Here is a 26694-nt window from a genome sequence, read left to right as displayed (position 1 = left end):
GGCGGTGAAGGTGAACACGGACGGTGAAGGTGAACGCGGACGGTGAAGGTGAACGGGCGGTGAAGGTGAACACGGACGGTGAAGGTGAACACGGACGGTGAAGGTGAACGGGCGGTGAAGGTGAACGGGCGGTGAAGGTGAACACGGACGGTGAAGGTGAACACGGACGGTGAAGGTGAACGGACGGTGAAGGTGAACGGGTGGTGAAGGTGAACACGGGCGGTGAAGGTGAACACACGGTGAAGGTGAACACGGACGGTGAAGGTGAACGGACGGTGAAGGTGAACGGGCGGTGAAGGTGAACACGGACGGTGAAGGTGAACACACGGTGAAGGTGAACACGGACGGTGAAGGTGAACGGACGGTGAAGGTGAACGGGCGGTGAAGGTGAACACGGGCGGTGAAGGTGAACGCGGACGGTGAAGGTGAACGGGCGGTGAAGGTGAACGGGCGGTGAAGGTGAACGCGGACGGTGAAGGTGAACGGGCGGTGAAGGTGAACACGGACGGTGAAGGTGAACACGGACGGTGAAGGTGAACGGGCGGTGAAGGTGAACGGGCGGTGAAGGTGAACGGGCGGTGAAGGTGAACACGGACGGTGAAGGTGAACACGGACGGTGAAGGTGAACGGGTGGTGAAGGTGAACACGGACTGTGAAGGTGAACACGGACGGTGAAGGTGAACACGGGCGGTGAAGGTGAACGGGTGGTGAAGGTGAACACGGACGGTGAAGGTGAACACGGACGGTGAAGGTGAACACGGACGGTGAAGGTGAACGGGCGGTGAAGGTGAACGGGCGGTGAAGGTGAACACGGGCGGTGAAGGTGAACGGGTGGTGAAGGTGAACACGGGCGGTGAAGGTGAACGGGTGGTGAAGGTGAACACGGACGGTGAAGGTGAACACGGGCGGTGAAGGTGAACGGACGGTGAAGGTGAACACACGGTGAAGGTGAACGGACGGTGAAGGTGAACACACGGTGAAGGTGAACGGACGGTGAAGGTGAACACACGGTGAAGGTGAACACGGGCGGTGAAGGTGAACACCGACGGTGAATGTGAACACGGACGGTGAAGGTGAACACGGACGGTGAAGGTGAACGGGTGGTGAAGGTGAACACGGACGGTGAAGGTGAACACGGGCGGTGAAGGTGAACGGGTGGTGAAGGTGAACACGGACGGTGAAGGTGAACACGGAAGGTGAAGGTGAACGGGTGGTGAAGGTGAACACGGACGGTGAAGGTGAACACGGGCGGTGAAGGTGAACGCGGACGGAGAAGGTGAACGCGGACGGTGAAGGTGAACACGGGCGGTGAAGGTGAACACGGGCGGTGAAGGTGAACGCGGACGATGAAGGTGAACGGGCGGTGAAGGTGAACGGGCGGTGAAGGTGAACACGGACGGTGAAGGTGAACGCGGACGGTGAAGGTGAACGGGCGGTGAAGGTGAACGGGCGGTGAAGGTGAACGCGGGCGGTGAAGGTGAACGGGTGGTGAATGTGAACACGAACGGTGAAGGTGAACGGGCGGTGAAGGTGAACGGGTGGTGAAGGTGAACACGAACGGTGAAGGTGAACACGGGCGGTGAAGGTGAACGGGTGGTGAAGGTGAACACGGACGGTGAAGGTGAACACGGACGGTGAAGGTGAACGGGCGGTGAAGGTGAACACGGGCAGTGAAGGTGAACGCGGGCGGTGAAGGTGAACACGGGCGGTGAAGGTGAACACGGACGGTGAAGGTGAACACGGGCGGTGAAGGTGAACGCGGACGGTGAAGGTGAACGGGCGGTGAAGGTGAACACGGACGGTGAAGGTGAACGCGGACGGTGAAGGTGAACGGGCGGTGAAGGTGAACACGGACGGTGAAGGTGAACACACGTTGAAGGTGAACACGGACGGTGAAGGTGAACGGACGGTGGAGGTGAACGGACGGTGCAGGTGAACGCGGACGGTGAAGGTGAACACACCGTGAAGGTGAACGGGCGGTGAAGGTGAACGGACGGTGAAGGTGAACACACGGTGAAGGTGAACACGGACGGTGAAGGTGAACGGACGGTGAAGGTGAACACACGGTGAAGGTGAACACGGACGGTGAAGGTGAACACGCGGTGAAGGTGAACACACGGTGAAGGTGAACACGGGCGGTGAAGGTGAACGCGGGCGGTGAAGGTGAACGGACGGTGAAGGTGAACGGGCGGTGAAGGTGAACACGGGCGGTGCAGGTGAACGCGGACGGTGAAGGTGAACGGGCGGTGAAGGTGAACACGGACGGTGAAGGTGAACGCGGACGGTGAAGGTGAACGGGCGGTGAAGGTGAACACGGACGGTGAAGGAGAACACGGACGGTGAAGGTGAACGGGCGGTGAAGGTGAACGGGCGGTGAAGGTGAACACGGACGGTGAAGGTGAACACGGACGGTGAAGGTGAACGGACGGTGAAGGTGAACGGGTGGTGAAGGTGAACACGGGCGGTGAAGGTGAACACACGGTGAAGGTGAACACGGACGGTGAAGGTGAACGGACGGTGAAGGTGAACGGGCGGTGAAGGTGAACACGGACGGTGAAGGTGAACACACGGTGAAGGTGAACACGGACGGTGAAGGTGAACGGACGGTGAAGGTGAACGGGCGGTGAAGGTGAACACGGGCGGTGAAGGTGAACGCGGACGGTGAAGGTGAACGGGCGGTGAAGGTGAACGGGCGGTGAAGGTGAACGCGGACGGTGAAGGTGAACACGGACGGTGAAGGTGAACACGGACGGTGAAGGTGAACGGACGGTGAAGGTGAACGGGCGGTGAAGGTGAACACGGGCGGTGAAGGTGAACACACGGTGAAGGTGAACACGGACGGTGAAGGTGAACGGACGGTGAAGGTGAACGGGCGGTGAAGGTGAACACGGACGGTGAAGGTGAACACACGGTGAAGGTGAACACGGACGGTGAAGGTGAACGGACGGTGAAGGTGAACGGGCGGTGAAGGTGAACACGGGCGGTGAAGGTGAACGCGGACGGTGAAGGTGAACGGGCGGTGAAGGTGAACGGGCGGTGAAGGTGAACGCGGACGGTGAAGGTGAACGGGCGGTGAAGGTGAACACGGACGGTGAAGGTGAACACGGACGGTGAAGGTGAACGGGCGGTGAAGGTGAACACGGACGGTGAAGGTGAACGGGCGGTGAAGGTGAACACGGACGGTGAAGGTGAACACGGACGGTGAAGGTGAACACGGACGGTGAAGGTGAACGGGTGGTGAAGGTGAACACGGACTGTGAAGGTGAACACGGACGGTGAAGGTGAACACGGACGGTGAAGGTGAACACGGGCGGTGAAGGTGAACGGGTGGTGAAGGTGAACACGGACGGTGAAGGTGAACACGGACGGTGAAGGTGAACGGGCGGTGAAGGTGAACGGGCGGTGAAGGTGAACACGGGCGGTGAAGGTGAACGCGGGCGGTGAAGGTGAACGGGTGGTGAAGGTGAACACGGACGGTGAAGGTGAACACGGGCGGTGAAGGTGAACGGGTGGTGAAGGTGAACACGGACGGTGAAGGTGAACACGGGCGGTGAAGGTGAACGGACGGTGAAGGTGAACACACGGTGAAGGTGAACGGACGGTGAAGGTGAACACACGGTGAAGGTGAACGGACGGTGAAGGTGAACACACGGTGAAGGTGAACACGGGCGGTGAAGGTGAACACCGACGGTGAATGTGAACACGGACGGTGAAGGTGAACACGGACGGTGAAGGTGAACGGGTGGTGAAGGTGAACGCGGACGGTGAAGGTGAACGGGCGGTGAAGGTGAACGGGCGGTGAAGGTGAACGGGTGGTGAAGGTGAACACGGACGGTGAAGGTGAACGCGGACGGTGAAGGTGAACGGGCGGTGAAGGTGAACGGGCGGTGAAGGTGAACGCGGGCGGTGAAGGTGAACGGGTGGTGAATGTGAACACGGACGGTGAAGGTGAACGGGCGGTGAAGGTGAACGGGTGGTGAAGGTGAACACGAACGGTGAAGGTGAACACGGGCGGTGAAGGTGAACGGGCGGTGAAGGTGAACACGGGCAGTGAAGGTGAACGCGGGCGGTGAAGGTGAACACGGGCGGTGAAGGTGAACACGGACGGTGAAGGTGAACACGGGCGGTGAAGGTGAACGCGGACGGTGAAGGTGAACGGGCGGTGAAGGTGAACACGGACGGTGAAGGTGAACGCGGACGGTGAAGGTGAACGGGCGGTGAAGGTGAACACGGACGGTGAAGGTGAACACACGTTGAAGGTGAACACGGACGGTGAAGGTGAACGGACGGTGGAGGTGAACGGACGGTGCAGGTGAACGCGGACGGTGAAGGTGAACACACCGTGAAGGTGAACGGGCGGTGAAGGTGAACGGACGGTGAAGGTGAACACACGGTGAAGGTGAACACGGACGGTGAAGGTGAACGGACGGTGAAGGTGAACACACGGTGAAGGTGAACACGGACGGTGAAGGTGAACACGCGGTGAAGGTGAACACACGGTGAAGGTGAACACGGGCGGTGAAGGTGAACGCGGGCGGTGAAGGTGAACGGACGGTGAAGGTGAACGGGCGGTGAAGGTGAACACGGGCGGTGAAGGTGAACGCGGACGGTGAAGGTGAACGGGCGGTGAAGGTGAACACGGACGGTGAAGGTGAACGCGGACGGTGAAGGTGAACGGGCGGTGAAGGTGAACACGGACGGTGAAGGAGAACACGGACGGTGAAGGTGAACGGGCGGTGAAGGTGAACGGGCGGTGAAGGTGAACACGGACGGTGAAGGTGAACACGGACGGTGAAGGTGAACGGACGGTGAAGGTGAACGGGCGGTGAAGGTGAACACGGGCGGTGAAGGTGAACACACGGTGAAGGTGAACACGGACGGTGAAGGTGAACGGACGGTGAAGGTGAACGGGCGGTGAAGGTGAACACGGACGGTGAAGGTGAACACACGGTGAAGGTGAACACGGACGGTGAAGGTGAACGGACGGTGAAGGTGAACGGGCGGTGAAGGTGAACACGGGCGGTGAAGGTGAACGCGGACGGTGAAGGTGAACGGGCGGTGAAGGTGAACGGGCGGTGAAGGTGAACGCGGACGGTGAAGGTGAACGGGCGGTGAAGGTGAACACGGACGGTGAAGGTGAACACGGACGGTGAAGGTGAACGGGCGGTGAAGGTGAACACGGACGGTGAAGGTGAACGGACGGTGAAGGTGAACGGGCGGTGAAGGTGAACACGGACGGTGAAGGTGAACACGGACTGTGAAGGTGAACACGGACGGTGAAGGTGAACACGGACGGTGAAGGTGAACGGGTGGTGAAGGTGAACACGGACGGTGAAGGTGAACACGGACGGTGAAGGTGAACACGGACGGTGAAGGTGAACGGGCGGTGAAGGTGAACGGGCGGTGAAGGTGAACACGGGCGGTGAAGGTGAACGCGGGCGGTGAAGGTGAACGGGTGGTGAAGGTGAACACGGACGGTGAAGGTGAACACGGGCGGTGAAGGTGAACGGGTGGTGAAGGTGAACACGGACGGTGAAGGTGAACACGGGCGGTGAAGGTGAACGGACGGTGAAGGTGAACACACGGTGAAGGTGAACGGACGGTGAAGGTGAACACACGGTGAAGGTGAACGGACGGTGAAGGTGAACACACGGTGAAGGTGAACGGACGGTGAAGGTGAACACACGGTGAAGGTGAACACGGGCGGTGAAGGTGAACACCGATGGTGAATGTGAACACGGACGGTGAAGGTGAACACGGACGGTGAAGGTGAACGGGTGGTGAAGGTGAACACGGACGGTGAAGGTGAACACGGGCGGTGAAGGTGAACGGGTGGTGTAGGTGAACACGGACGGTGAAGGTGAACACGGACGGTGAAGGTGAACGGGTGGTGAAGGTGAACACGGACGGTGAAGGTGAACACGGGCGGTGAAGGTGAACGCGGACGGAGAAGGTGAACGCGGACGGTGAAGGTGAACACGGGCGGTGAAGGTGAACACGGGCGGTGAAGGTGAACGCGGACGGTGAAGGTGAACGGGCGGTGAAGGTGAACGGGCGGTGAAGGTGAACGGGTGGTGAAGGTGAACACGGACGGTGAAGGTGAACGCGGACGGTGAAGGTGAACGGGCGGTGAAGGTGAACGGGCGGTGAAGGTGAACGCGGGCGGTGAAGGTGAACGGGTGGTGAAGGTGAACACGGACGGTGAAGGTGAACACGGACGGTGAAGGTGAACGGGTGGTGAAGGTGAACGGGTGGTGAAGGTGAACACGAACGGTGAAGGTGAACACGGGCGGTGAAGGTGAACGGGTGGTGAAGGTGAACACGGACGGTGAAGGTGAACACGGACGGTGAAGGTGAACGGGCGGTGAAGGTGAACGCGGGCGGTGAAGGTGAACACGGACGGTGAAGGTGAACACGGGCGGTGAAGGTGAACACGGACGGTGAAGGTGAATGGGTGGTGAAGGTGAACACGGACGGTGAAGGTGAACACGGACGGTGAAGGTGAACGGACGGTGAAGGTGAACACGGACGGTGAAGGTGAACACGGACGGTGAAGGTGAACGGACGGTGAAGGTGAACACGGACGGTGAAGGTGAACACGGACGGTGAAGGTGAACGGACGATGAAGGTGAACACACGGTGAAGGTGAACACGGGCGGTGAAGGTGAACACACGGTGAAGGTGAACACGGACGGTGAAGGTGAACACGGGCGGTGAAGGTGAACACACGGTGAAGGTGAACACACGGTGAAGGTGAACAGGGACGGTGAAGGTGAACGGACGGTGAAGGTGAACACACGGTGAAGGTGAACACGGGCGGTGAAGGTGAACACACGGTGAAGGTGAACACACGGTGAAGGTGAACAGAGGGTGAAGGTGAACACACGGTGAAGGTGAACACGGGCGGTGAAGGTGAACACACGGTGAAGGTGAACACCGACGGTGAATGTGAACACGGACGGTGAAGGTGAACACGGACGGTGAAGGTGAACGGGTGGTGAAGGTGAACACGGACGGTGAAGGTGAACACGGGCGGTGAAGGTGAACGGGTGGTGAAGGTGAACACGGACGGTGAAGGTGAACACGGACGGTGAAGGTGAACGGGTGGTGAAGGTGAACACGGGCGGTGAAGGTGAACACGGACGGTGAAGGTGAACGCGGACGGTGAAGGTGAACGCGGACGGTGAAGGTGAACACGGGCGGTGAAGGTGAACGTGGACGGTGAAGGTGAACGCGGACGGTGAAGGTGAACGCGGACGGTGAAGGTGAACACAGACGGTGAAGGTGAATGCGGACGGTGAAGGTGAACGCGGACGGTGAAGGTGAACGTGGACGGTGAAGGTGAACGCGGGCCGTGAAGGTGAACAGACGGTGAAGGTGAACACGCGGTGAAGGTGAACACGGACGGTGAAGGTGAACACGGACGGTGAAGGTGAACATGGGCGGTGAAGGTGAACACACGGTGAAGGTGAACACGGACGGTGAAGGTGAACACACGGTGAAGGTGAACACGGGCGGTGAAGGTGAACACACGGTGAAGGTGAACACGGGCGGTGAAGGTGAACACACGGTGAAGGTGAACACACGGTGAAGGTGAACACACGGTGAAGGTGAACACGGGCGGTGAAGGTGAACGGGCGGTGAAGGTGAACACGGACGGTGAAGGTGAACACGGACGGTGAAGGTGAACATGGGCGGTGAAGGTGAACAGACGGTGAAGGTGAACACGGACGGTGAAGGTGAACACGGGCGGTGAAGGTGAACACGGGCGGTGAAGGTGAACAGACGGTGAAGGTGAACACGGACGGTGAAGGTGAACAGACGGTGAAGGTGAACACGGACGGCGAATGTGAACACACGGTGAAGGTGAACACGGACGGTGAAGGTGAACAGACGGTGAAGGTGAACACGGACGGTGAAGGTGAACACACAGTGAAGGTGAACACGGACGGTGAAGGTGAACACGGACGGTGAAGGTGAACAGACGGTGAAGGTGAACACGGACGGTGAAGGTGAACACGGACGGTGAAGGTGAACACGGGCGGTGAAGGTGAACAGACGGTGAAGGTGAACACGGACGGTGAAGGTGAACACGGACGGTGAAGGTGAACACGGACGGTGAAGGTGAACAGACGGTGAAGGTGAACACGGACGGTGAATGTGAACAGACGGTGAAGGTGAACACGGGCGGTGAAGGTGAACACGGGCGGTGAAGGTGAACACGGACGGTGAAGGTGAACACGGGCGGTGAAGGTGAACACGGACGGTGAAGGTGAACACACGGTGAAGGTGAACACGGGCGGTGAAGGTGAACACGGGCGGTGAAGGTGAACACGGACGGTGAAGGTGAACACGGAACATTACCCCCCAAGGATGTGGATGTTCCCTCATAACCTGGAGCGTTACTCACCCTCCAATGAGTAAATGACTTCCTGAAGATCGGTTACCCAAAACAACGAACGATAGTCTGACTGTTCCCTGTGTACATTGGGGCTGAAATGCCTTGTCTGACTGCCCTCTTATTGTAATTTACTCATGGTGACATTGACTAAGAGTCGAACTGTAACTATGCTTTTCGATTTGCGATACCTCCTGTCCAGCTGCCTGGTTTGAAGGGTGAGATTGTGGGGGGGATTCCGAGTGCCCCTGTGTTCTTGCTGAGCAGCTGTACTGGCTCCACATCATCGTAATCATCCTGCTCCAATCTCGACCTGGGGACAGAGACAAACAGAACAACTGCAGCCATCTTCCCTCCACAGAACCGAGCCAGTCCTCCAGGATCCCAATAACAAGCCCACAGCACTGCGGGTTTCTTGTACAGGGCAAAATACCATTTCATATTATTATAGCCTTGGCTCAGTGGGTAGCTCTCTCGCCTCTGAGTCAGAAGGTCATTCCAGAGACTTGAGCCCATAATGCAGGCTGGCACTCCAGGGCAGTACTGAGGGGGTGCTGCACTGTCAGAGGTGCCGTCTTTTGGATGAGACATTAAACCGAGGCCCCATGTGCCCTCTCAGGTGGATGGAAAAGATCCCAAGGCATTTTCAAAGCACAGCAGGGGAGTTCTCCCTGTTGTCCTGGCCAATATTCATCCCTCAACCAACATCACGAAAACAGATTGGCTGAAGGAGCAGGAGGAGGTGAAAGAGCAGGAGGAGGAGAAGGAGCAGTAGGAGGAGAAGCAGCAGGAGTGGAGAATGAGCAGGAGAAGAAGATGGAGCAGGAGTAGGAGCTGGAGGAGAAGTAGGAGCAGGAGGATGAGAAGGAGCAGGAGGTGGAGAAGGAGCAGGAGGTGGAGAAGGAGCAAGATGAGGAGAAGGAGCAGGAAATAAGGAAGGGCAGGTGACAGAAGTGTTAGTGAGGGATCACTTTGGGACCAGTGATCATAATTCCATTAGTTTTAAGATAGCTATGGAGAATGATAGGTCTGGCCCAAAAGTTAAAATTCTAAATTGGGGAAAGGCCAATTTTGATGGTATTAGACAGGAACTTTCAGAAGTTGATTGGGAGAGTCTGTTGGCAGGCAAAGGGACGTCTGGTAAGTGGGAGGCTTTCAAAAGTGTGTTAACCAGGGTTCAGGGCAAGCACATTCCTTATAAAGTGAAGGGCAAGGCTGGTAGAAGTAGGGAACCTTGGATGACTCGGGAGATTGAGGCACTAGTCAAAAAGAAGAAGGAGGCATATGACATGCATAGGCAGCTGGGATCAAGTGGATCCCTTGAAGAGTATAGAGATTGCCGGAGTAGAGTTAAGAGAGAAATCAGGAGGGCAAAAAGGGGACATGAGATTGCTTTGGCAGATAAGGCAAAGGAGAATCCAAAGAGCTTCTGCAAATACATAAAGGGCAAAAGAATAACTAGGGAGAGAGTGGGGCCTCTTAAGGATCAACAAGCTCATCTCTGTGCGGAACCACAAGAGATGGGTGAGATCCTGAATGAATATTTCGCATCGGTATTTACGGTTGAGAAAGGCATGGATGTTAGGGAACTTGGGGAAATAAATAGTGATGTCTTGAGGAGTGTACATATTACAGAGAGGGAGGTGCTGGAAGTCTTAACGCGCATCAAGGTAGATAAATCTCCGGGACCTGATGAAATGTATCCCAGGACGTTATGGGAGGTTAGGGAGGAAATCGCGGGTCCCCTAGCAGATATTTGAATCATCGACAGCTGCAGGTGAGGTGCCTGAAGATTGGAGGGTAGCAAATGTTGTGCCTTTGTTTAAGAAGGGCGGCAGGGAAAAGCCTGGGAACTACAGACCAGTGAGCCTGACATCTGTAGTGGGTAAGTTGTTGGAGGGTATTCTGAGAGACAGGATCTACAGGCATTTGGAGAGGCAGGGACTGATTAGGAACAGTCAGCATGGTTTTGTGAGTGGAAAATCATGTCTCACGAATTTGATTGAGTTTTTTGAAGGGGTAACCAAGAAGATAGATGAGGGCTGTGCAGTAGACGTGGTCTACATGGACTTCAGCAAAGCCTTTGACAAGGTACCGCATGGCAGGTTGTTACATAAGGTTAAATCTCACGGGATCCAAGGTGAGGTAGCCAATTGGTTACAAAATTGGCTTGACGACAGAAGACAGAGGGTGGTTGTAGAGGGTTGTTTTTCAAACTGGAGGCCTGTGTCCAGCGGTGTGCCTCAGGGATCGGTGCTGGGTCCGCTGTTATTTGTTATTTATATTAATGATTTGGATGAGAATTTAGGAGGCATGGTTAGTAAGTTTGCAGATGACACCAAGATTGGTGGCATTGTGGACAGTGAAGAAGGTTATCTAGGATTGCAACGGGATCTTGATAAATTGGGCCAGTGGGCCGACGAATGGCAGATGGAGTTTAATTTAGATAAATGTGAGGTGATGCATTTTGGTAGATCGAATCGGGCCAGGACCTACTCCGTTAATGGTATGGTGTTGGGGAGAGTTATAGAACAAAGAGATCTAGGAGTACAGATTCATAGCTCCTTGAAAGTGGAGTCACAGGTGGATAGGGTGGTGAAGAAGGCATTCAGCATGCTTGGTTTCATTGGTCAGAACATTGAATACAGGAGTTGGGATGTCTTGTTGAAGTTGTACAAGACATTAGTAAGTCCACACTTGGAATACTGTGTACAGTTCTGGTCACCCTATTATAGAAAGGATATTATTAAACTGGAAAGAGTGCAGAAAAGATTTACTAGGATGCTACCGGGACTTGATGGTTTGACTTATAGGGAAAGGTTGGATAGACAGAGACTTTTTTCCCTGGAGAGTAGGAGGTTAAGGGGTGATCTTATAGAAGTCTATAAAATAATGAGGGGCATAGATAAGGTCGATAGTCAAAATCTTTTCCCAAAGGTAGGGGAGTCGATAACAAGGGGGCATAGATTTAAAGTGAGAGGGGAGAGATACAAAAGGGTCCAGAGGGTCAATTTTTTCACTCAAAGGGTGGTGAGTGTCTGGAACGAGCTGCCAGAGGCAGTAGTAGAGGCGGGTACAATTTTGTCTTTTAAAAAGCATTTGGACAGTTACATGGGTAAGATGGGTATAGAGGGATATGGGCCAAGTGCAGGCAATTGGGACTAACTTAGTGGTATAAACTGGGCGACATGGACATGTTGGGCCGAAGGGCCTGTTTCCATGTTGTAAACTTCTATGATTCTATGATTCTATGAATTGGACACACTTCCTGAGTGGCAGCAGTAGCCAGATGTTCTGGCCTGTGTGGGTCAGCGGGTGTCTGAGAGGTGCCCGTAGTGGCATTGGGTGCCCACTGGGACCAGGCTGACCAGATACCCTCCCACTGACCCCTCAAATGCCAGTGGCGTCAGCACCGACGGGAACAATCACCGTGTAATTACCAGGATTGTTCCCCCACCACCCTGCACATTCTGGGCCACAACAACTAACTCCCACATTCTTGTGTCCTTAAGAGAAAGGTTGAAGGGGAGAATTGGTCTCGTCAGTGAGCGGGCTCTTCCTGAATGTATTCACGACCTTGGTGATAGAGTAATCACCTTAGCATGAGATGGGTACTCACGTGGAGGCTCTGTTACACTTCACAGCCTGTAGATGGACCTTCTGAAGAACCCCTGGAGACAGTGGGAAGAACGGGGAAGGAGTCTGCAGCTGGGCTCCTGTAGAAATGGGAAGATCTCAGGTGATCATCGGTTAACAACATCGTCATCAACAACAGCTACAACATTGTAAATAATGTTCCAGAGTGGGCTTCACAATGGCAATAAACAGAGGGTAGGACATCCTTCCATGGAGTGTGGGAGTGGGGGGGCCGCGTATCTGAAAACTTGGTTGAAAAGATAGGTTTTGAGTTTGCTTTTGAATGAGGAGAGAGATGGAGAGGTTGGGTGGGGAGTTCCAGAGAGTGGGGCCAAGGAGATGAATCACAGGGCAATGGGAGGCCAGAGTTCGATGGCCCAAAGGTGTGGGAGGGAATATAAGACTTGAGAAGATTGCAGGGATAGGGTAGAGTGAGCCATGGAGAAATTTCTAGACAAGGATGAGGAATTAAAATCTAATCCTGCGGTTGACAGGGAGCCAGTGTGGGTCGGCAAGAGCACGTGTGATGGGTGAAGGGGTCTTGTCGTATCACTGGATGAGTTTCTATCAGAGCCTGTCTTAACCTTCTGTACTTTCGTGAGAAAACATAAATATTTGGAGGCGTTCTTCAAAACTATAACCTCTAGTTCCTGTCATTCGAGCAAACCTTTACTGTATTCTTTCCATAGTTTCAACGGAGTTCCCCAAACCTGCACGTGATACTCCACCTAAGGCCTGATCAATGTCTTCGACAAATTCAACAGCACCTCCTTGGTTTGATTTCCTATGTCTCCAATTATAAATCCAAATCCTTTCTACCTTTTTATGACCTTTTCTATCTGCACTCTCACTTAAATATCTCAGTACCTGTATCCTCAGACCTCTCAGTTCCTCCACTCGAGGAAGAATTTAACTATTTACTGTACACTTCCTCTCACTCCACTCGCCTGGATGAGTGGAGCTCCAACAACACTCAAGAAGCTCAACACCATCCAGGACAAAGCAGCCCGCTTGATTGGCACCCCATCCACCACCCTAAACATTCACTCCCTTCACCACCGGCGCACTGTGGCTGCAGTGTGCACCATCCACAGGATGCACTGCAGCAACTCGCCAAGGCTTCTTCAACAGCACCTCCCAAACCCGCGACCTCAACCACCCAGAAGGACAAGAGCAGCAGGCACATGGGAACAACACCACCTGCACGTTCCCCTCCAAGTCACACACCATCCCGACTTGGAAATATATCGCCGTTCCTTCATTGTCACTGGGTCAAAATCCTGGAACTCCCTTCCTAACAGCACTGTGGGAGAACCTTCACCACACGGACTGCAGCGGTTCAAGAAGGCGGCTCACCACCACCTTCTCAAGGGCAATTAGGAATGGGCAATAAATGCCGGCCTCACCAGTGACGCCCACATCCCATGAATGAATTCAAAAAAACGTTCTTTTTCTCAATAACTACACTTCAAATTTCTTTGCCTTGAACTGCATCTGCCACCTATTTGCCCACTCCACTAAACACTTGGTGTCCTCCTGTAATCTCTTGCATTCTTCCTCAGTTTACATGGCCCTTAATTTGGATCATTCCACGAGTGTCTGTGTCCAAATCATTCAAGTAAATGGATAAGAAAAGGTGTCAGCACAGATTCCTGGGGCACGCCACTATCCCCATCCCTCCAGTCCGATATAAGATCCATTTACTCCTACTTTGTGCTTTCTGTCCCCTAACAAACTCTCGATCCCTGCAGCCACATTTATTTAATATGACTAGTCGATCTCCTGTGGAGCAGCACATAGGGAATCAAGACCAAGAGCACTTCCAGGTCAAGGAGGGTTAGAGGTCAGGAGAGGAGAGGGGAGAGGAGAGGGTTAGAGGGCAGGAGAGGAGAGGGGAGAGGAGAGGGTTAGAGGTCAGGAGAGGAGAGGGGAGAGGAGAGGGTTAGAGGGCAGGAGAGGAGAAGGGAGAGGAGAGGGTTAGAGGGCAGGAGAGGAGAAGGGAGAGGAGAGGGGAGAGGGCAGGAGAGGAGAGGGGAGAGGAGAGGGTTAGAGGGCAGGAGAGGGGAGGGGAGAGGAGAGGGTTAGAGGGCAGGAGAGGAGAAGGGAGAGGAGAGGGTTAGAGGGCAGGAGAGGAGAAGGGAGAGGAGAGGGTTAGAGGGCAGGAGAGGAGAAGGGAGAGGAGAGGGGAGAGGGCAGGAGAGGAGAGGGGAGAGGAGAGGGGAGAGGGCAGGAGAGGAGAGGGGAGAGGAGAGGGTTAGAGGGCAGGAGAGGAGAGGGGAGAGGAGAGGGGTTAGAGGGCAGGAGAGGGGAAGGGAGAGGAGAGGGTTAGAGGGCAGGAGAGGAGAGGGGAGAGGAGAGGGTTAGAGGGCAGGAGAGGAGAAGGGAGAGGAGAGGGTTAGAGGGCAGGAGAGGAGAAGGGAGAGGAGAGGGTTAGAGGGCAGGAGAGGAGAAGGGAGAGGAGAGGGGAGAGGGCAGGAGAGGAGAGGGGAGAGGAGAGGGTTAGAGGGCAGGAGAGGGGAGAGGAGAGGGTTAGAGGGCAGGAGAGGAGAAGGGAGAGGAGAGGGTTAGAGGGCAGGAGAGGAGAAGGGAGAGGAGAGGGTTAGAGGGCAGGAGAGGAGAAGGGAGAGGAGAGGGGAGAGGGCAGGAGAGGAGAGGGCAGGAGAGGGGAGAGGAGAGGGTTAGAGGGCAGGAGAGGAGAAGGGAGAGGAGAGGGTTAGAGGGCAGGAGAGGAGAAGGGAGAGGAGAGGGTTAGAGGGCAGGAGAGGAGAAGGGAGAGGAGAGGGGAGAGGGCAGGAGAGGAGAGGGCAGGAGAGGGGAGAGGAGAGGGTTAGAGGGCAGGAGAGGAGAAGGGAGAGGAGAGGGTTAGAGGGCAGGAGAGGAGAAGGGAGAGGAGAGGGTTAGAGGGCAGGAGAGGAGAAGGGAGAGGAGAGGGGAGAGGGCAGGAGAGGAGAGGGGAGAGGAGAGGGTTAGAGGGCAGGAGAGTAGAGGGGAGAGGAGAGGGTTAGAGGGCAGGAGAGGAGAAGGGAGAGGAAAGGGGAGAGGGCAGGAGAGGAGAGGGGAGAGGAGAGGGTTAGAGGGCAGGAGAGGAGAGGGGAGAGGAGAGGGTTAGAGGGCAGGAGAGGAGAGGGGAGAGGGGAGGGTTAGAGGGCAGGAGAGGAGAGGGGAGAGGAGAGGGGAGAGGGCAGGAGAGGAGAGGGGAGAGGAGAGGGTTAGAGGGCAGGAGAGGAGAGGGGAGAGGAGAGGGTTAGAGGGCAGGAGAGGAGAAGGGAAAGGAGAGAGTTAGAGGGCAGGAGAGGAGAGGGGAGAGGAGAGGGTTAGAGGGCAGGAGAGGGGAGAGGAGAGGGTTAGAGGGCAGGAGAGGAGAAGGGACAGGAGAGGGTTAGAGGGCAGGAGAGGAGAAGGGAGAGGAGAGGGTTAGAGGGCAGGAGAGGAGAAGGGAGAGGAGAGGGGAGAGGGCAGGAGAGGAGAAGGGAGAGGAGAGGGGAGAGGGCAGGAGAGGAGGGCAGGATGGGGAGGAGGAGAGGGTTAGAGGGCAGGAGAGGAGAAGGAGAGGAGAGGGTTCGAGGGCAGGAGAGGAGAAGGGAGAGGAGAGGGTTAGAGGGCAGGAGAGGAGAAGGGAGAGGAGAGGGGAGAGGGCAGGAGAGGAGAGGGGAGAGGAGAGGGTTAGAGGGCAGGAGAGTAGAGGGGAGAGGAGAGGGTTAGAGGGCAGGAGAGGAGAAGGGAGAGGAAAGGGGAGAGGGCAGGAGAGGAGAGGGGAGAGGAGAGGGTTAGAGGGCAGGAGAGGAGAGGGGAGAGGAGAGGGTTAGAGGGCAGGAGAGGAGAGGGAGAGGGGGAGGGTTAGAGGGCAGGAGAGGAGAGGGGAGAGGAGAGGGAGAGGGCAGGAGGGAAGGAGAGGGGGAGAGGAGAGGGTTAGAGGGCAGGAGAGGAGAGGGGAGAGGAGAGGGTTAGAGGGCAGGAGAGGAGAAGGGAAAGGAGAGAGTTAGAGGGCAGGAGAGGAGAGGGGAGAGGAGAGGGTTAGAGGGCAGGAGAGGAGAGGGGAGAGGAGAGGGTTAGAGGGCAGGAGAGGAGAGGGGAGAGGAGAGGGTTAGAGGGCAGGAGAGGAGAGGGGAGAGGAGAGGGGAGAGGGCAGGAGAGGAGAGGGGAGAGGAGAGGGGAGAGGGCAGGAGAGGAGAGGGGAGAGGAGAGGGTTAGAGGCAGGAGAGGAGAGGGAGAGGAGAGGGTTAGAGGGCAGGAGAGGAGAGGGGAGAGGAGAGGGTTAGAGGGCAGGAGAGGAGAAGGGAGAGGAGAGGGGAGAGGGCAGGAGAGGAGAGGGTTAGAGGGCAGGAGAGGAGAAGGGGAGAGGAGAGGGGAGAGGGCAGGAGAGGAGAGGGTTAGAGGGCAGGAGAGGAGAAGGGAGAGGAGAGGGTTAGAGGGCAGGAGAGGAGAGGGGAGAGGAGAGGGGAGAGGAGAGGGTTAGAGGGCAGGAGAGGAGAAGGGAGAGGAGAGGGGAGAGGGCAGGAGAGGAGAGGGGAGAGGAGAGGGTTAGAGGGCAGGAGAGGAGAAGGGAGAGGAGAGGGGAGAGGGCAGGAGAGGAGAGGGTTAGAGGGCAGGAGAGGAGAAGGGAGAGGAGAGGGTTAGAGGGCAGGAGAGGAGAGGGGAGAGGAGAGGGTTAGAGGGCAGGAGAGGAGAGGGGAGAGGAGAGGGGAGAGGGCAGGAGAGGAGAAGGGAGAGGAGAGGGGAGAGGGCCGGAGAGGAGAGGGGAGAGGAGAGGGTTAGAGGGCAGGAGAGGAGAGGGAAAGGAGAGAGTTAGAGGGCAGGAGAGGAGAAGGGAAAGGAGAGAGTTAGAGGGCAGGAGAGGAGAGGGGAGAGGAGAGGGTTAGAGGGCAGGAGAGGAGAGGGGAGAGGAGAGGGTTAGAGGGCAGGAGAGGAGAGGGAAAGGAGAGGGGAGAGGGGCAGGAGAGGAGAGGGGAGAGGAGAGGGTTAGAGGGCAGGAGAGGAGAAGGGGAGAGGAGAGGGGAGAGGGCAGGAGAGGAGAGGGGAGAGGAGAGGGTTAGAGGGCAGGAGAGGAGAGGGAAAGGGAGGGGAGAGGGCAGGAGAGGAGAGGGGAGAGGAGAGGGTTAGAGGGCAGGAGAGGAGAAGGGAGAGGAGAGGGGAGAGGGCAGGAGAGGAGAGGGGAGAGGAGAGGGTTAGAGGGCAGGGAGAGGAGAGAGGGGAGAGGAGAGGGGAGAGGGCAGGAGAGGAGAAGGGAGAGGAGAGGGGAGAGGGCAGGAGAGGAGAGGGTTAGAGGGCAGGAGAGGAGAGGGGTGAGGAGAGGGGAGAGGGCAGGAGAGGAGAGGGGAGAGGAGAGGGTTAGAGGGCAGGAGAGGGAGAAGGGAAAGGAGAGAGTTAGAGGGCAGGAGAGGAGAGGGGAGAGGAGAGGGTTAGAGGGCAGGAGAGGAGAGGGGAGAGGAGAGGGTTAGAGGGCAGGAGAGGAGAAGGGAGAGGAGAGGGGAGAGGGCAGGAGAGGAGAGGGGAGGGTGAGAGGAGAGGGTTGGAGGGCAGGAGAGGAGAAGGGAGAGGAGAGGGTTAGAGGGCAGAAGAGGAGAGGGAAGGAGAGGGGAGAGGGCAGGAGAGGAGAAGGGGAGAGGAGAGGGTTAGAGGGCAGGAGAGGAGAGGGGAGAGGAGAGGGTTAGAGGGCAGGAGAGGAGAGGGGAGAGGAGAGGGTTAGAGGGCAGGAGAGGAGAGGGGAGAAGAGAGGGTTAGAGGGCAGGAGAGGAGAAGGGAGAGGAGAGGGGAGAGGGCAGGAGAGGAGAGGGGAGAGGAGAGGGTTAGAGGGCAGGAGAGGAGAGGGGAGAGGAGAGGGGAGAGGGCAGGAGAGGAGAAGGGAGAGGAGAGGGGAGAGGGCAGGAGAGGAGAGGGTTAGAGGGCAGGAGAGGGAGAGGGGTGAGGAGAGGGGAGAGGAGGAGAGGAGAGGGGGAGGAGAGGTTGAGGCTGGAGGGAGAGGAGAGGGGAGTTAGGGGGCAGGAGAGGAGAGGGAGAGGAGAGAGTTAGAGGGCAGGAGAGGAGAGGGAGAGAGGAGAGGGTTAGAGGGCAGGAGAGGAGAGGGAGAGGAGAGGGGTAGAGGGCAGGAGAGGAGAGGGAGGGGAGAGGAGAGGGTAGAGGCAGGAGAGGAGAGGGAGAGGAGAGGGTTAGAGGGAGAGGAGAGGGAGAGGAGAGGGGAGAGGGCAGGAGAGGAGAGGGAGAGGAGAGTGAGAGTGCAGAGAGGAGAGGGAAAGGAGAGGGTAGAGGGCAGAGAGGAGAGGGGAGAGGAGAGGGGAGAGGGCAGGAGAGGGAGAGGAGAGGAGGAGAGGGTTAGAGGGCAGAAGAGGAGAGGGAAAGGAGAGGGGAGAGGGCAGGAGAGAGAGGGAGAGGAGAGGGTTAGAGGCAGGAGAGGAGAGGGAAGAGGAGAGGGGAGAGGGCAGAAGAGGAGAGGGAGAGGAGAGGGTTAGAGGGCAGGAGAGGAGAAGGGAGAGGAGAGGGTTAGAGGGCAGGAGAGGAGAAGGGAGAGGAGAGAGTTAGAGGGCAGGAGAGGAGAGGGAAGAGGAGAGGGTAGAGGGCAGGAGGAGAGGGGAGAGGAGAGGGTTAGAGGGCAGGAGAGGAGAGGGAGAGGAGAGGGAGAGGGCAGGAGAGGAGAGGGGAGAGGAGAGAGTTAGAGGGCAGGAGAGGAGAGGGAGAGGAGAGGGTTAGAGGGCAGAGGAGAGGGGAGAGGAGAGGGTTAGAGGGCAGGGAGGAGAGGGGAGAGGAGAGGGTAGAGGGCAGGAAGATGAGAGGGAGGAGGAGAGGGAGAGGGCAGGAGAGGAGCGGGTTAGAGGGAGGAGAGGAGAGGAGGAGAGGAGAGGGTTGAGGAGGAGAGGAGAGGGGAGAGGAGAGGGTTAGAGGGCAGGAGAGGAGAGGGGAAGGGAGAGAGAGGGTTGAGGGCAGGAAGAGGAGAGAGGGGAGGATGAGAGAGGGCAGTGAGGAGAGGAGAGGGAGGGCAGAGAGGAGAGGGTGAGAGGGCAGGAGAGGAGAGGGAGAGGAGAGGAGAGGGCAGGAGAGGAGAGGGGAGAGGATGAGGGTAGAGGGCAGGAGAGGAGAGGAGAGGAGAGGGTAGAGGGCAGGAGAGAGAGGGAAGGAGAGAGTTAGAGGGCAGGAGAGGAGAGGGAGAGGAGAGGGTAGAGGGCAGGAGAGGAGAGGGAGAGGAGAGGGTAGAGGGCAGGAGAGGAGAGGGAAGGAGGAGAGGGTAGAGGGCAGGAGAGGAGAGGGAAGGAGAGAGGTTAGAGGGCAGGAGAGGAGAGGGAGAGGAGAGGGAGAGGGCAGGAGAGGAGAGGGGAGAGGAGAGGGTTAGAGGGCAGGAGAGGAGAGGGGAGAGGAGAGAGGGAGAGGGCAGGAGAGGAGAGGGGAGAGGAGAGGGTTAGAGGGCAGGGAGAGGAGAGGAAGAGGAGAGGGGAGAGGGCAGGAGAGGAGAGGGAGAGGAGAGGGTTAGAGGGCAGGAGAGGAGAAGGAGAGGAGAGGGGAGAGGGCAGGAGAGGGAGAGGGAGAGGAGAGGGTTAGAGGCAGGAGAGGAGGAGGGAGAGAGGTAGAGGGAAGAGAGGGCAGGAGAGGAGAAGGGAGAGGAGAGGGAAGGAGGGCAGGAGAAAGAAGGGAGAGGAGAGGGGAGAGGGCAGGAGAGGAGAGGGGAGAGGAGAGGGTTCGAGGGCAGGAGAGGAGAAGGGAAAGGAGAGAGTTAGAGGGCAGGAGAGGAGAGGAGAGAGGAGAGGGTTAGAGGGCAGGAGAGGAGAGGGTTAGAGGGCAGGAGAGGTGAGGGGAGAGGAGAGGGGAGAGGGCAGGAGAGGAGAGGGGAGAGGAGAGGGTTAGAGGGCAGGAGAGGAGAAGGGAAAGGAGAGAGTTAGAGGGCAGGAGAGGAGAGGGGAGAGGAGAGGGTTAGAGGGCGGGAGAGGAGAGGGGAGAGGAGAGGGTTAGAGGGCAGGAGAGGAGAAGGGAGAGGAGAGGGGAGAGGGCAGGAGAGGAGAGGGGAGGGGAGAGGAGAGGGTTGGAGGACAGGAGAGGAGAGGGAAAGGAGAGGGGAGAGGGCAGGAGAGGAGAAGGGAGAGGAGAGGGTTAGAGGGCAGAAGAGGAGAGGGAAAGGAGAGGGGAGAGGGCAGGAGAGGAGAGGGGAGAGGAGAGGGGAGAGGGCAGGAGAGGGGAGAGGAGAAGGGAGAGGAGAGGGGAGAGGGCAGAAGAGGAGAAGGGAAAGGAGAGGGTTAGAGGGCAGGAGAGGAGAAGGGAGAGGAGAGGGGAGAGGGCACAAGAGGAGAAGGGAGAGGAGAGGGTTAGAGGGCAGGAGAGGAGAAGGGAAAGGAGAGAGTTAGAGGGCAGGAGAGGAGAAGGGAGAGGAAAGGGGATAGGGCAGGAGAGGAGAGGGGAGAGGAGAGGGTTAGAGGGCAGGAGAGGAGAGGGGAGAGGAGAGGGTTAGAGGGCAGGAGAGGAGAAGGAGAGGGTTAGAGGGCAGGAGAGGAGAGGGGAGAGGTGAGGGTTAGAGGGCAGGAGAGGAGAGGGAGAGGAGAGGGTTAGAGGGCAGGAGAGGAGAAGGGAGAGGAGAGGGGAGAGGGCAGGAGAGGAGAGGGAAAGGAGAGGGTTAGAGGGCAGGAGAGCGAGAGGGAGAGAGAGGAGAGGGGAAGAGGGCAGGAGAGGAGAAAGGGGAGAGGAGAGGGGAGAGGGCAGGAGAGGAGCGGGGAGAGGAGAGGGTTAGAGGGCAGGAGAGGAGAGGGGAGAGGAGAGGGTTAGAGGGCAGGAGAGGAGAGGGGAGAGGAGAGGGTTAGAGGGCAGGAGAGGAGAGGGGAGAGGAGAGGGTTAGAGGGCAGGAGAGGAGAGGGGAGAGGAGAGGGTTAGAGGGCAGGAGAGGAGAAGGGAGAGGAGAGGGTTAGAGGGCAGGAGAGGAGAAGGGAAAGGAGAGGGTTAGAGGGCAGGAGAGGAGAGGGGAAAGGAGAGGGTTAGAGGGCAGGAGAGGAGAGGGGAGAGGAGAGGGGAGAGGGCAGGAGAGGAGAGGGGAGAGGAGAGGGGAGAGGGCAGGAGAGGAGCGGGGAGAGGAGAGGGTTAGAGGGCAGGAGAGGAGAGGGGAGAGGAGAGGGTTAGAGGGCAGGAGAGGAGAGGGGAGAGGAGAGGGTTAGAGGGCAGGAGAGGAGAAGGGAGAGGAGAGGGGAGAGGGCAGGAGAGGAGAGGGTTAGAGGGCAGGAGAGGAGAAGGGAGAGGAGAGGGTTAGAGGGCAGGAGAGGAGAGGGGAGAGGAGAGGGTTAGAGGGCAGGAGAGGAGAGGGGTGAGGAGAGGGGAGAGGGCAGGAGAGGAGAAGGGAGAGGAGAGGGGAGAGGGCCGGAGAGGAGAGGGGAGAGGAGAGGGTTAGAGGGCAGGAGAGGAGAGGGAAAGGAGAGAGTTAGAGGGCAGGAGAGGAGAAGGGAAAGGAGAGAGTTAGAGGGCAGGAGAGGAGAGGGGAGAGGAGAGGGTTAGAGGGCAGGAGAGGAGAGGGGAGAGGAGAGGGTTAGAGGGCAGGAGAGGAGAGGGAAAGGAGAGGGGAGAGGGCAGGAGAGGAGAGGGGAGAGGAGTGGGTTCGAGGGCAGGAGAGGAGAAGGGAGAGGAGAGGGGAGAGGGCAGGAGAGGAGAGGGGAGAGGAGAGGGTTAGAGGGCAGGAGAGGAGAGGGAAAGGAGAGGGGAGAGGGCAGGAGAGGAGAGGGGAGAGGAGAGGGTTAGAGGGCAGGAGAGGAGAGGGGAGAGGAGAGGGGAGAGGGCAGGAGAGGAGAGGGGAGAGGAGAGGGTTAGAGGGCAGGAGAGGAGAAGGGAGAGGAGAGGGGAGAGGGCAGGAGAGGAGAGGGGAGAGGAGAGGGTTAGAGGGCAGGAGAGGAGAGGGGAGAGGAGAGGGGAGAGGGCAGGAGAGGAGAAGGGAGAGGAGAGGGGAGAGGGCAGGAGAGGAGTGGGGAGAGGAGAGGGTTCGAGGGCAGGAGAGGAGAAGGGAAAGGAGAGAGTTAGAGGGCAGGAGAGGAGAGGAGAGAGGAGAGGGTTAGAGGGCAGGAGAGGAGAGGGTTAGAGGGCAGGAGAGGAGAGGGGAGAGGAGAGGGGAGAGGGCAGGAGAGGAGAGGGGAGAGGAGAGGGTTAGAGGGCAGGAGAGGAGAAGGGAAAGGAGAGAGTTAGAGGGCAGGAGAGGAGAGGGGAGAGGAGAGGGTTAGAGGGCGGGAGAGGAGAGGGGAGAGGAGAGGGTTAGAGGGCAGGAGAGGAGAAGGGAGAGGAGAGGGGAGAGGGCAGGAGAGGAGAGGGGAGGGGAGAGGAGAGGGTTGGAGGGCAGGAGAGGAGAGGGAAAGGAGAGAGTTAGAGGGCAGGAGAGGAGAAGGGAAAGGAGAGAGTTAGAGGGCAGGAGAGGAGAGGGGAGAGGAGAGGGTTAGAGGGCAGGAGAGGAGAGGGGAGAGGAGAGGGTTAGAGGGCAGGAGAGGAGAGGGAAAGGAGAGGGGAGAGGGCAGGAGAGGAGAGGGGAGAGGAGAGGGTTAGAGGGCAGGAGAGGAGAAGGGAGAGGAGAGGGGAGAGGGCAGGAGAGGAGAGGGGAGAGGAGAGGGTTAGAGGGCAGGAGAGGAGAGGGAAAGGGAGGGGAGAGGGCAGGAGAGGAGAGGGGAGAGGAGAGGGTTAGAGGGCAGGAGAGGAGAAGGGAGAGGAGAGGGGAGAGGGCAGGAGAGGAGAGGGGAGAGGAGAGGGTTAGAGGGCAGGAGAGGAGAGGGGAGAGGAGAGGGGAGAGGGCAGGAGAGGAGAAGGGAGAGGAGAGGGGAGAGGGCAGGAGAGGAGAGGGTTAGAGGGCAGGAGAGGAGAGGGGTGAGGAGAGGGGAGAGGGCAGGAGAGGAGAGGGGAGAGGAGAGGGTTAGAGGGCAGGAGAGGAGAAGGGAAAGGAGAGAGTTAGAGGGCAGGAGAGGAGAGGGGAGAGGAGAGGGTTAGAGGGCAGGAGAGGAGAGGGGAGAGGAGAGGGTTAGAGGGCAGGAGAGGAGAAGGGAGAGGAGAGGGGAGAGGGCAGGAGAGGAGAGGGGAGGGGAGAGGAGAGGGTTGGAGGGCAGGAGAGGAGAAGGGGAGAGGAGAGGGTTAGAGGGCAGGAAGAGGAGAGGGAAAGGAGAGGGGAGAGGGCAGGAGAGGAGAAGGGAGAGGAGAGGGTTAGAGGGCAGGAGAGGAGAGGGGAGAGGAGAGGGTTAGAGGGCAGGAGAGGAGAGGGGAGAGGAGAGGGTTAGAGGGCAGGAGAGGAGAGGGGAGAAGGAGAGGGTTAGAGGGCAGGAGAGGAGAAGGGAGAGGAGAGGGGAGAGGGCAGGAGAGGAGAGGGGAGAGGAGAGGGTTAGAGGGCAGGAGAGGAGAGGGGAGAGGAGAGGGGAGAGGGCAGGAGAGGAGAAGGGAGAGGAGAGGGGAGAGGGCAGGAGAGGAGAGGGTTAGAGGGCAGGAGAGGAGAGGGGTGAGGAGAGGGGAGAGGGCAGGAGAGGAGAGGGGAGAGGAGAGGGTTAGAGGGCAGGAGAGGAGAAGGGAAAGGAGAGAGTTAGAGGGCAGGAGAGGAGAGGGGAGAGGAGAGGGTTAGAGGGCAGGAGAGGAGAGGGGAGAGGAGAGGGTTAGAGGGCAGGAGAGGAGAAGGGAGAGGAGAGGGGAGAGGGCAGGAGAGGAGAGGGGAGGGGAGAGGAGAGGGTTAGAGGGCAGGAGAGGAGAAGGGAGAGGAGAGGGTTAGAGGGCAGAGAGGAGAGGGAAAGGAGAGGGGAGAGGGCAGGAGAGGAGAGGGGAGAGGAGAGGGTTAGAGGGCAGGAAGAGGAGAGGGAAAGGAGAGGGGAGAGGGCAGGAGAGGAGAGGGGAGAGGAGAGGGGAGAGGGCAGGAGAGGGGAGAGGAGAAGGGAGAGGAGAGGGTTAGAGGGCAGGAAGAGGAGAGGGAAGAGGAGAGGGGAGAGGGCAGGAGAGGAGAGGGGAGAGGAGAGGGTTAGAGGGCAGGAGAGGAGAAGGGAGAGGAGAGGGGAGAGGGCAGAGAGGAGAAGGGAGAGGAGAGGGTTAGAGGGCAGGAGAGGAGAAGGGAGAGGAGAGGGTTAGAGGGCAGGAGAGGAGAAGGGAAAGGAGAGAGGTTAGAGGGCAGGAGAGGAGAAGGGAGAGGAGAGGGTTAGAGGGCAGGAGAGGAGAGGGGAGAGGAGAGGGTTAGAGGGCAGGAGAGGAGAGGGGAGAGGAGAGGGGAGAGGGCAGGAGAGGAGAGGGGAGAGGAGAGGGGAGAGGGCAGGAGAGGAGAGGGGAGAGGAGAGGGTTAGAGGGCAGGAGAGGAGAGGGGAGAGGAGAGGGTTAGAGGGCAGGAGAGGAGAGGGGAGAGGAGAGGGTTAGAGGGCAGGAGAGGAGAAGGGAGAGGAGAGGGGAGAGGGCAGGAGAGGAGAGGGTTAGAGGGCAGGAGAGGAGAAGGGAGAGGAGAGGGTTAGAGGGCAGGAGAGGAGAGGGGAGAGGAGAGGGTTAGAGGGCAGGAGAGGAGAGGGGAGAGGAGAGGGGAGAGGGCAGGAGAGGAGAAGGGAGAGGAGAGGGGAGAGGGCAGGAGAGGAGAGGGGAGAGGAGAGGGTTAGAGGGCAGGAGAGGAGAGGGAAAGGAGAGAGTTAGAGGGCAGGAGAGGAGAGGGGAGAGGAGAGGGTTAGAGGGCAGGAGAGGAGAGGGGAGAGGAGAGGGTTAGAGGGCAGGAGAGGAGAGGGAAAGGAGAGAGTTAGAGGGCAGGAGAGGAGAGGGGAGAGGAGAGGGTTAGAGGGCAGGAGAGGAGAGGGGAGAGGAGAGGGTTAGAGGGCAGGAGAGGAGAGGGAAAGGAGAGGGGAGAGGGCAGGAGAGGAGAGGGGAGAGGAGAGGGTTCGAGGGCAGGAGAGGAGAAGGGAGAGGAGAGGGGAGAGGGCAGGAGAGGAGAGGGGAGAGGAGAGGGTTAGAGGGCAGGAGAGGAGAGGGAAAGGAGAGGGGAGAGGGCAGGAGAGGAGAGGGGAGAGGAGAGGGTTAGAGGGCAGGAGAGGAGAGGGGAGAGGAGAGGGGAGAGGGCAGGAGAGGAGAGGGGAGAGGAGAGGGTTAGAGGGCAGGAGAGGAGAAGGGAGAGGAGAGGGGAGAGGGCAGGAGAGGAGAGGGAGAGGAGAGGGTTAGAGGGCAGGAGAGGAGAGGGGAGAGGAGAGGGTTAGAGGGCAGGAGAGGAGAAGGGAGAGGAGAGGGGAGAGGGCAGGAGAGGAGAGGGGAGAGAGGAGAGGGTTAGAGGGCAGGAGAGGAGAGGGGAAAGGAGAGAGGTTAGAGGGCAGGAGAGGAGAGGGAGAGAGGAGAGGGTTAGAGGGCAGGAGAGGAGAGGGTTAGAGGGCAGGAGAGGAGAGGGGAGAGGAGAGGGGAGAGGGCAGGAGAGGAGAGGGGAGAGGAGAGGGTTAGAGGGCAGGAGAGGAGAAGGGAAAGGAGAGGGTTAGAGGGCAGGAGAGGAGAGGGGAGAGGAGAGGGTTAGAGGGCAGGAGAGGAGAGGGGAGAGGAGAGGGTTAGAGGGCAGGAGAGGAGAAGGGAGAGGAGAGGGGAGAGGGCAGGAGAGGAGAGGGGAGGGAGAGGAGAGGGTTAGAGGGCAGGAGAGGAGAGGGAAAGGAGAGGGTAGAGGGCAGGAGAGGAGAGGAGAGGAGAGGGAGAGGGAGAGGAGAGGGTTAGAGGGCAGGAGAGGAGAGGGAGAGGAGAGGGTAGAGGGCAGGAGAGGAGAGGGGAGAGGAGAGGGGAGAGGGCAGGAGAGGGAGAGAGGAGAAGGGAGAGGAGAGGGGAGAGGGCAGGAGAGGAGAAGGGAAAGGAGAGGGTTAGAGGGCAGGAGAGGAGAGGGAGAGGAGAGGGTAGAGGGCAGGAGAGGAGAAGGGAGAGGAGAGGGTTAGAGGGCAGGAGAGGAGAGGGGAGAGGAGAGGGTTAGAGGGCAGGAGAGGAGAAGGGAGAGGAGAGGGTTAGGGCAGGAGAGGAGAGGGGAGAGGAGAGGGTTAGAGGGCAGGAGAGGAGAGGGGAGAGGAGAGGGTTAGAGGGCAGGAGAGGAGAGGGGAGAGGAGAGGGTTAGAGGGCAGGAGAGGAGAGGGGAGAGGAGAGGGTTAGAGGGCAGGAGAGGAGAAGGGAGAGGAGAGGGGAGAGGGCAGGAGAGGAGAGGGAGAGGAGAGGGTTAGAGGGCAGGAGAGGAGAGGGGAGAGGAGAGGGTTAGAGGGCAGGAGAGGAGAGGGGAAGAGGAGAGGGTTAGAGGGCAGGAGAGGAGAGGGGAGAGGAGAGGGGAGAGGGCAGGAGAGGAGAGGGGAGAGGAGAGGGGAGAGGGCAGGAGAGGAGAGGGGAGAGGAGAGGGTTAGAGGGCAGGAGAGGAGAGGGGAGAGGAGAGGGTTAGAGGGCAGGAGAGGAGAGGGGAGAGGAGAGGGTTAGAGGGCAGGAGAGGAGAAGGGAGAGGAGAGGGGAGAGGGCAGGAGAGGAGAGAGGGTTAGAGGGCAGGAGAGGAGAAGGGAGAGGAGAGGGTAGAGGGCAGGAGAGGAGAGGGGAGAGGAGAGGGTTAGAGGGCAGGAGAGGAGAGGGTGAGGAGAGGGGAGAGGGCAGGAGAGGAGAAGGGAGAGGAGAGGGGAGAGGGCCGGAGAGGAGAGGGGAGAGGAGAGGGTTAGAGGGCAGGAGAGGAGAGGGAAAGGAGAGAGTTAGAGGGCAGGAGAGGAGAAGGGAAAGGAGAGAGTTAGAGGGCA

General features: G+C 58.6%; 1 protein-coding gene across 1 annotated transcript in view; it reads right to left on the bottom strand.

The window, feature by feature from the left end:
• Positions 1-12691, bottom strand: part of LOC137299444 (uncharacterized) — a 228512-nt gene extending 215821 nt beyond the window's left edge. The window contains exons 1-3 of the mRNA XM_067968180.1: positions 12628-12691; positions 12018-12114; positions 8590-8711 (exon numbers count right to left, since the gene is read on the bottom strand). Of these exons, the coding sequence (XP_067824281.1) occupies positions 8590-8711; positions 12018-12114; positions 12628-12691 (283 nt within the window). The remainder of the gene's footprint in view (positions 1-8589; positions 8712-12017; positions 12115-12627) is intronic.
• Between the last annotated feature and the right edge of the window lie 14003 nt (positions 12692-26694).

Source organism: Heptranchias perlo, chromosome 29 (genome assembly GCF_035084215.1).
Source record: "Heptranchias perlo isolate sHepPer1 chromosome 29, sHepPer1.hap1, whole genome shotgun sequence".
Classification (NCBI taxonomy): domain Eukaryota; kingdom Metazoa; phylum Chordata; class Chondrichthyes; order Hexanchiformes; family Hexanchidae; genus Heptranchias; species Heptranchias perlo.
The sequence above is the reverse complement of the archived record's forward strand: the minus strand, read 5'-3'. Positions and strand labels throughout refer to the sequence as shown.